Consider the following 10502-nt stretch of genomic DNA (forward strand, 5'->3'; position numbering starts at 1 on the left):
ATTTCCAATATGTATTATATACAGAATATTTTAAGGAGTCAATCTATCGAGGGATCTATATTTTTTTTATTTCCAAACTAGGGATTATCCAACACTCCTTGGCAATGTTGGGACTGAGTGGGTTTTCAAGGAAATAGCAATATTTCAAAAATGTATGGGAGTGTGCATTAGGAAAGATCGTTGTCGGTCTCTTGAGAATTGGCAAACCGGATAATAATTGGACGCTGAGTTCGCCCTGGGAGTTCCTGGTTCTCCTCCTTAACAATTTAAAAGCGGTTTTATTGCCTATGAATCCGATTCAATAGAACGTTAAAGAAACCTTGGCGACCAGTTTCGACATGCAGCTCAATCAATAAACAGGCACGATATGAATGCCCGCTTAATGACCTAATAGGATATGCATGAAGTACAAATTGAGAAATGGGAGAATACAAATACCTTTCAATTTTCAAATCAAATCGTACACGTTTCCTTTGCAAAAGAGGCACGATAGCGAGGCAGCTTATTGTTGGCCAAGATTAGGTACAAGCTCTCAGTGGTACTGGTCTAAAACCCGGATATTAACGGACGGAATTGAACTTCCGCATACGCTTTACATTGTTTCAAGCTTTTACACTTTTTGCAAGAAAATGGGACTTGATTTTATGTACATATCTTCGATATAATTAATATCAATTAATCTATATAAGTTCAGTATTCGTAATTGGCCGTACAAGTTATTTTAATTAATTCTACTTTTTATCTAAGGCCTTGGTTGAGATAAAAAAGTTAATGTCACGAGCGGGATCCCGGAACCTTAGATAAAAAAATATAATTGATTCAAAAATACGGAAGGGGCCAGCAACAACAAAAAACATACAGATTTTCGTGGAGCTTTTGTCGAATATATCCACTTCATCAGGACACAATAATGAATAATTGAAATATCACCACTTATTTACAAAAATATAACCCCAACCGGTTTTCGTATACAGTACAGACAATTCTTACCATTTAACCTAAACGCATAAATATAACCTCCATTCGGTTATAGTATACAGTACAGCCAACACTGTCCGTTTAACCTAAATGGGTGAAATACAACCTCTATCCGTTTATCCTATACACTACAGCCAACACCTAGCCATTTAACCTAAACAAATAAAATTTACAATGAACAAGACCTAGCATGGGTCGATCATTTTATTTCAAAAATATAACCTCCATCCTTTTATCGAATACAATACAGCCAACACTTACCATTTAAGCTAATCGGATAAAATATAACCTCCATCCAGTTATCGTATACAATACGGTCAATACTCAAGTTATACTTAACTTAAACGAATAAATATAACCTCCATCTTGTTATCCTATACATTATAGCTATAGATCACCAATAGTTGGAAATAAAAAAAAATTGATCCTTTGATAAATTCATTCCTTGAGATATAATGTATATAATACATATTAAAAATTTTGTTTTATTCTAAAAAAGTAGATTGAACATTAGAAAATTTTAAATAGGCTGAACCCACATAATGTGTGAGTGTTGAGTTAGTGTTGGTCCTTTGCCTCTTTTTGGGGAACAATCCGACAAAAAAAAATTGTTTAATTTCGCTAGTAAATATATCGATTATTATTAATGTCAAGTATTAGAAGTATCGACCATTTTTTATCTCCCGACCACTCTGGATCAGGTACGGTCTTGAGGAAGAAACCAAATTTAATTGCTACTGCCAAGCTGTGGAACTATTTTAAGGTCATCATCAGACTAAATACGTATGTCTACAGATTGACATATTTAAATGTTTACAGGCGATCTCAAATTTCCTTGAAGACCGATTCAGTCCCAACATTTCCAAGGGCTGTAAGTAATAAATGATGGGTGTAAATTCCCGAAATGTCCAAGTAGTTCTTACTATAATTTTACAACAAATCATTCAAATAAACAAATTGGTTAATTTGTGAAACGATTTTTTTAAAAGCTAATACTAGTTAGTGTATTAGCTCTTGCTATCTTGCAAGTTAAATAAATTATATGAAATTGAATTGAATTGAAAATTTGAATTGCGATACGAGTTGTGGGTGTTTTACTCTTCGCTGTGTTGAGTTTGGCAAACCAGGCAGTCCTGGATAATGGGAAACGGATAAACTGATCGATCATAAACAAAAGCTTCAGAATGAACTCATTTGCTTGTCAAACATGTTTTGCTTCCTCACTTAATGTATGTGGTCAGTTGATAGTAAAGATTGCTAGAAAGTGAAACTCGTGTAATAGGACAAAACAAAATGATAGGAAACGACCAACTAGGATATAGTTATACAAGGTGATTTTTTTGTATGTGTCTTATAAAGTTGAAAACATGGTATAAATAATGAAACATGATCCCTTGCAATCTTTCCATGATGTCCGACTCAATTTCGCTTTCAAGTTTTAGCTTCTTCAGCATCCTCCTTGGCCGTGTTGGTATAATGGAGTGCCCAGTTCACGATTGGTGAATCACATCACGTTCTGGAAAAACTGCCCTTATAAAAGATTTATTCAAGATCAACATCGGCCCTGCTTTAAGCTCTTATTTTATTTCCCCGGTTCTTTATTCGGCTGTTCCGAACTGTTCGCTCCATCGGGGCTCATCTCTGAATTTTTCATCTGAAATTGTACAAGAAGGCAAGTAAAGGTGAATTTCAGAGCAATTAGTCAATATTGAACGTAGGAAAATGAAGAGTTAGTTTTAAATCTAGTGTATTCTCAAATAAGCTGTTAACCGCGCGCACATGTTGATTAAAAGCTATCCATTAGCGCCCGCGTAAATCATAATACAAAAGAGACCGCTGCGGGTAGAGTAGCTATCCTACAACAGTTTTAATTACGTTATTCTCCCAAAGTCTCATAATTCACGAGGACAGGGGAAAAGTTTTCATATGTATCAAGTCTTATTCAACTTGAAGGATCACCGGGCAATGTGCAGACCGTAAAACCTTTTTATCACTGACGAAATACCTACAAACCGTTTAAATACGGAAAGCAAGTCGGTTCAATTTTATGACAAACTTTTGTAAAATTCCGTGCCAGCTTTTCCTTTCAGGTCTTGTGAGATTTAAATAATTGACTTATGAAAATGAACAAGAAGTAGAATAGTGGCCGGTTTTATTCATTCGGTAATCGAATCCCTTGGGGGCGGTTTCAAATAAAGAATTGTAGCTCTCAACAGGTGGCAAGCATTGATTTCATTTATAGAATGATTCTAGACCTTGTTTAACGCGTCGACTGATTTTAAGAATCTAATGACGCCTTTGATTTGCTATAAAATCATCGTAAAAATTGTCAAGCGTTGTAAAATTTGTATAAACCTAGTATGTTTTGATGATGATGGAGGATACTAGGAAGTGGGGTTTTTGTTCCCCAATTACTGCAGCCTTCTGGCTTATCGTACTTTAGCAGTTCCTTCTTTCGGTGCAATCGACTCTTTAGCCAATGCTTAATAGAATCTTGGCTTTATGGTGTTTCCTATGTGTTTTCTCCATTTGAGTCTTTGGTCAAAGTAAATTGTTTCTTTGGAAAAAGTTAAGACTTGATATTTTATGAAAGCTCTGGTAGAAATAGGAATAAAAAGGAAAGAAAAAGCTGATAAACTTGTTGAAGAAGGATAATCTGCAACACCATAGGACAGGCGCGCTATTCAACTGGTTTCACCATTCGCGGTACTGTGTTTGAAGTAGAAAATAAAGAATACGACAGAACCAACAATGAAAATGACGAGAAATCGAAACACGCCTGAGTGATCAAAATGATCGGAAACGGCCAAACTACATATTCTAACTTACTGTGAAGGTCTAACAAGAAAACATTTTTTACTCACTGGCAATGAAAAGATAAATCCACTAAAAATAAGTGAGGAACTACTTTCAACACTGTGGTGGTGTACGATACAAGCTAATTGCAAATATAACCCACATTACTGGACATGCCATACGAGGACCGCAATTGTTTAGCCCAATTGAATAAATCTCAATATTGAACTGATTTATTATTAATTATATTTTATGTTTGTGTTGGTGACAACCTATTTGACTAAGAATCATCATTCACTCAGAAATAATCAAAACGCTGTCACGAGGTCATCCATTAGACCCTAACAATACTGACTTAATTTGAATTTGAAATTGATTTAAAAAACCGGTAATCTCGTGATCAACAGATGGTTCCGACTAAATTAAAAATGAGCTGAAACGTTTGTTTTAAAAATAAACGAGTAGAATATTTCGAGAAATGCTACATCATTTTTAGTACCCTGTAGTTCCTATTTGTATATTATAATTAATTAAGGTTTTTAGTTAAGATGAAAAAAAGTTAATGGCACGAGCGGGATTCGAACCCACGATCTTCGGCTAGATACGCAGCTGCTCTACCACTTGAAAAATGGCAAAAAGGAGGGAAAACTCATAAGGTGGGGTTGAGATAGGAAGTTGATGTCCGAGTGGTAGAGCAGCGGCGTATCTAGCCGAAGATCGTGGGTTCGAATCCCGCTCGTGCCATTAACTTTTTTTCATCTCAACTAAAAACCTTAATTAATTGTAATGTATTAATTGGTCAAGCGGACCACGAATTTAGTGAATTTGTACATTATGAAGAGGAAGGAACAGCCACACTTATCATCTTCGAATGTAAACATTGCTCGATGGAGACGTTACCTGGGATAGAAACAAAACAAAGTGAATGGAACGGCAGTCAATGACCTAGTACTTCATAGATTCAAGGTAATAGAGTCGGATCTACGGACGAGCCACCACAAAATTCTGGAGAGTAGTAAACAAAATAATTATTCAGGAATCTTGAGATACGGTCTGTTGTGATGTAGGTTTCAGAAAAACATTTTCTTTATCGTGCCAACGTTTCGATCTTTAGTAAGATCATCTTCAGGGCCTGGGATTTACAAACATTGTTTACATTTAACAAATACGTGTAGGATGTGGAGAAAAGTGAATTTATTCAATGCAATTTTTTTTAAATATTCAATCAAAGTATTTCTACTCACTCACAGTGTTTGTCTTCTGTGTAATTGTGCCATTCTTGCGTGTCGTGTTGAAATATTGCTGTTTTATGTTTATATACGTTGGATTTTGAAGGGGTCGGGTAGGAAGTCGGTATAGAAAAGACATTTTTGTATAAGGCATCGGCTTCTTTGAGGTGAAAAGAGCCGGCGAAGGGAAAAAACGTTGGTAATGGTTCGGCTAAATTATTCTTTCAGGATTATATAGAAGGGGATAAATACGAAAAGGAAAGCTAAATTTTCTAAAAATTAGTCTACTTGACAAATGTTTGATGTGTGGAATGTGATGAGATGTATATGTATGTTATCTGTATTGAATTTGATTAATGATTTTGGCGTAGCTGCGACTGAGTTTACATGTATCTGTTCCGTAATTGATGCTGTGTTTATCTCTGTTGATGTAACCATTTCTAAAAAATTCCGTTTATTTTTGTTTTGTTCTGTGCGTAATATTGTTGGATTGTTGAAGTCAAAATTGTTAGTGTTCAAAATGGTGAGTAGTGAGTGCTGTAGGATGTTGCTTGCTTTTTTTGCAATCATAGATATGTTGCTTTACTCTCTTGTCCAGATATTGGGATGTAAGACCGATGTAAGTTGCCGGACAGTTTAAACAGTTGATTTTGTAGATTACGTCAGATTTATTTGTTATTGGTGTAGGATCTTTAACTTTGGAAAAAAGTGTTTGAATTGTACAATAATTTTTGAAAGCTATTTTGAAGTTATCGGGCGGGAGAAATGTGTTTAATTTATGTGATAGGCCTTGAATAAATGGCATGGAAATGTATGCTGGTTTTTGTATTTGATAGACTTAATGTAGTATTATTAGTAATAGTGAATGGTGTTAGTATTGAGTTGTAGTTGTTGATTATTCTGTTAATTATGGGTTTAGGGTAGAGATTGTTATGGAGGATCTGTTTGTATATCTTTATATTCTTGAGGTGAAATGATTCATGGCTTAGGGTAATCATTCTGTGAAGTAACCCTTTGGCCGTGTTTATTATTGTGTGAAGAGGATGGCGTGATGTAAAGTTGAGGTAGCGATCTGTGTTTCTTGGTTTTTGATATCAATCTGTGATTAATGTGCCATCTGGTTGTTTTATTACGAGTGTATCTAAAAAATAGTTTTATTGTTTTCGATTTCATGGGTAAATTGTAGGCGTGGGTGAAACCTGTTAAATGTATCTAATGCAGTTTGTATTTTATCTGAGGGAACAGCTGTCAATATATCATCTACGTATTTAGTGAGGAAGGGTAATGTGAAAGGAAGTTGCGCTATGTCTGTATTTAATAGACGTGTCATGATTATGTCTGCAAGTATCGGGCCTAGGTTGCTACCCATGGCTATGCCAAATAGTTGTTTGTAAAATTGATTTGTAAAATATCCGTTAACACAGCAGTGTCGGACCATTGTTATGAACGTGTTCGATAGACTTGTGTGTGGTGTTATGTTGGGCCATTTATCTTTAATAACAACTTCCTTTCACATTACCCTTCATCACTAAATACGTAGATCAGAAACCTACATCACACCAGACCGCATCTCACGATTCCTGAATAATTATCGATTAACGGTCACTAATCACCACACATTAAACAAAGTGGAATGGCTAAAACTCAACTTTGGCAGACCCTTCCAAATGGTCATACATAATAGAGACCTTTGGAAGAAAAGTAGCTCAAGGGTTCAAGAAGGGGCGTTAATATGGTACACTTATGGATCGCACATGGAGCAGGGAAAAGTTGTAGGGGTAAAAGGAGCGAAATATGCCCCTTGGAGTAATCCCAACAATTTTTCAAGCTGAGGTCCATGCAATACAACTCTATGCACAGGAGTTAATAAAGAAAAATATGAAAGGTGTATAGATTTACTTATTCTGAGACAGTCAGGCAGCGATAGACGTACTAAATGCGTTTGCTTTCAACTCCAAACTTGTCTGGCAGTGCTGAAATTCCCTAATGGCTCTAGGAAAACACAAGATTATGAAGTTTAAGGTTTTTTTTTTGGTTTATGATATTATATTACCCATGCATCAATTTTTTTTTAATATGTACACCACTTAGCGAGGCAGGTGACAAGAGACCCGAGCCGAAGAACGCACCCCATGTTACATGTCTACCTTTGAATAACACTTCAATGCAAATTTCCCTTATGAAACAATAAATTAGATGGTATATGTCTCTTCTCCCAGATGTAATTAATGTTTCCAATGAAGAAGGTCTGGCCACTCCAACCAAGGATTCGATGCCACTGATGAGATTCTGTCTCATGTCCTCGTATTCTGAGCATCCATAATTATATCGTTCATGTCCTCTGTACAGTCACAGGAAGCACAATTGGCAGATTCCCTCAGGCCAATCGTATATTTATGAGCACCTCATAAGCCATGGTTGCTTCTGATCCGTGTAATTACGGTATAGAAGTCGCGAGTTGCCCTGCATCCTTGGAACCATGGAGACTTGGGTTACACAATTTAAGGGTTACAGGATATGAAAATATAGTAAGAAATGAAGAAGCCAAAAAAGGGCAGCTCTCTCACCCTTGGTGCCACTACTAGGAGGCCTGAGTGTGTGCTTTAGTTGGAACTGGGGAAATGGCTTGAGAAAGAAAAATCAAGCTCTGTACAAAAGCACCAGGTATGGGGCAAGCAGAGATATAAATCTCTCAAAAAGGAAAGCGAATAAACTACATCCTCTCTGCAGGAAGGATCTTAGTAAAATTGTAGGCCTCTATACCGGCCACTGCCCGCTTAACTACCACGCACAGAATATGGGCAAAGCAGAGACAAAAACATGCCGACTCTCAGGAGTAGCCAGAGACGTTGATATCCTGTGTACGTGAAGCATAAATCCTGTTTCAGCCACTTCGATAGGCAAGAGATGAGCCATGTGGCACGTGAAAAGTACTTAGGCTTATAGGAAAAGTCCATAAATATTTAGTGCCTTTATTGCCTAACCGTCTAGGAGTACTTAAAAGTTTGGTTATGTTTTATAGGGGTTCCACAATACATCTATTTCGCAGTGGAGGAAACAGCCCAACTCAAAAAAAAAAAAAAAAAATGCACAAGAGACAGTTCTATTCCTATTTCTATAGTACTATGTCCCATATTGATCATGACCTTACCTCAGGTGTGACTGGTCCTTTGAATGAATCTTTGTTATTTGTTTGTCCTTCTATTACCATCGTTTTGATACCTTTTCCTCAGATTTATCTTCTTTGTATACAAGTATTACTCTGCTTATTCAAACATCCTTCTAACGATCTCTAAGTGTGCTTAATGCTCATTAATTTACGAATTAAATAGTTTTAATGCAGCGAGAAACTTGGTGTGTTGAATACTTGAATTCACCTTACTCTTCTCCCGTTAATAAAGTAGAAGACTGATGACGTCCGCGTATAGGAAAAGGTGAAGTTGAGAAATGGTTCACGATCCGGGACTCAATGGATCGCCTCTAAACGCCTGTTGCTCTTCCTTTGCAACGGTTCAGCTCCGCACGTGGTTTTTGTTAATTTACATCAAAGCCTATACAGTTAAGCGATACAGGACAGAATGAAAACGAATCGTTTTACGCCAGGTGGACTTTATTGACATCAGATTGTATGAAGTTGGAGGAAGTTCAAATTGACGATGAATGGCAACTCGAACCATTTTTTTAACTTGATACAATTATTTACGACTTGCTTTTAGAATCTTAATTTTATTCTAATATATCCAAATTGCAAGCTAAATTAATCAAAATATCTTGTAATGTGCATGAAAACACAATAACATATTAAAAAGTCCAGAAATTATCGCTACTAAACGACAAATAAGCTTGTCTCGTATGTTCTGAACAGTTGATGTTCAGCATGTCTAATCTGTGGTCATCATCAGAGCAACCGACTTGACAACGACTATCTTTTGACGGCTGTCGAAATAGTACCTCGGCTCCCAGACTCCCTTGCCGTATCGCAATTTTATCACAAGGACTTACAAGTCCAAAGCTCCGTGCTTACTGATGGCCATCAATGAATTGAATTCAGGGATATCGCCTGATCGGGATCTTATATATTATTTATATTTATTACATTATTAAGTAAATAATGTGGATATTTATTAACTGACAAAAAAATTTTCTGTTTCAGAAACTTGAACAAGATGATGACGACGAGTATTATAACGCCCCCTGGGCCGATAGCTCAAGTCTGAAACGATCCTTCCAACGCATACCTGACATCTCATGGAAACCGCACTGAAACCCTTTCAACCATCGGCACACCGGAGGAGCTCGTATCGCTATTTCGTCCCTTTATTGAAAAAAAAACTTGTTGATATAATAAAAAAAATGCAATGAAAAAAAAATCACAAATTCTTTTGTAGACTTTTCCGTTTTGTTTTTTATGCTTAAGCAAGGGCGGTTAATCTAGGCTCAGAAGGAAGAAGATTCCCACGTTTCTTTGTTCTGTCGAAAGTGGAAAATAAAACACGAAAAACGATTTTTCTAAAGGTTGTGAAACTTCTGAGCACGGGAGAAAATCATTTTTGCACTTAGAGCGTACGCGCATTTACCCCTCCAAAAAAATCGCTGTTTTAAGAAAGAAAATTTCTAAATTTTGGAGAAAAATAAAACCTGCTCATGTCTTTTTTGTATATTCGCTGCTCAGTAATTGTGATTACAGCATTTATAAATTGCCGTTGAGATTTTATTGGGAAAATATGTCATTTGTACATACTATTTTTAAAAGGAACACATGAGGTTTAGGCTTGAAATGTCAAAAGACACTTCTGTTTTACTTTAGTTTAAGATGGTTCAGCACATAGGTGGTACATAGTGAAAATAGACAAATCGAAATAATAATATAAAAAAATAAAAAATCCCACCTTGAATTATTTTTAAAGGGTTGCTATATTTGCATTGTTTTCTAGTGCTTAAAGCACAGACGAGCATTGTGATTTCCCTCTGGCTTTTACCTAGAGCTAGAAGGTGTATTACAAAAGAAAAAACATAGTCCATTCTAAATCGCTTTTTACAGTACTGATCAGCTGTAAAGGAATCAATCTTGTAATATAATAAAAATTATATAGTATAAAAATATAAATATTGTAAATATAATAATAAAAAAGTTTAAAAAAATTCTAGCGCTGTCGTGAAAGAAAATTTTAACTGTTAAATGGAAAGTTTGTATTAAAAAGTTTTTTAAATGGTATACAAGAAAACACTGTTTTTATTAAAGTAATATTTTAAAAATTTTGCTATTGTGCCTATACTAAAGTGCGTTTGAACGTTTCTTGAACCACAGGGTACACACCTGAGGCAGTACTTTACAAATTCGAACAAATAAAAAACGGCAAAAATCGTGTGGTCAGGCAATGTTCTAACTGTTGAGAAGAAAAAGGGAAACCTAGTTTCATGTATCTGAAAACAAAAACGCTTTCTTTCTTGGGGAAAAAAGGGACCTGAAAATATATTGGTGTTTCTCTTTTTCATAAT

The 10502-nt window shown here is 35.8% G+C and overlaps 1 protein-coding gene across 4 annotated transcripts in view; it reads left to right on the forward strand.

Moving 5' to 3' along the window:
- The window catches only part of LOC106662781 (UPF0769 protein C21orf59), a 150341-nt gene extending 140194 nt beyond the window's left edge, over nt 1-10147 (forward strand). For 3 of the 4 annotated variants that reach the window (XM_014387103.2, XM_014387099.2, XM_014387101.2), the window contains one exon: nt 9157-10147. In XM_014387103.2, coding sequence (XP_014242589.1) covers nt 9157-9267 — 111 coding nt within the window. In that variant the 3' untranslated portion in view covers nt 9268-10147. The remainder of the gene's footprint in view (nt 1-9156) is intronic. The other variant, XR_001339960.2, reaches the window with a different exon arrangement.
- Nucleotides 10148-10502: the final 355 nt, after the last annotated feature.

Source organism: Cimex lectularius, unplaced genomic scaffold, assembly GCF_000648675.2.
Source record: "Cimex lectularius strain Harlan isolate CLEC.00 unplaced genomic scaffold, Clec_2.1 scaffold45, whole genome shotgun sequence".
In the NCBI taxonomy this organism is placed as follows: Eukaryota; Metazoa; Arthropoda; class Insecta; order Hemiptera; family Cimicidae; genus Cimex; species Cimex lectularius.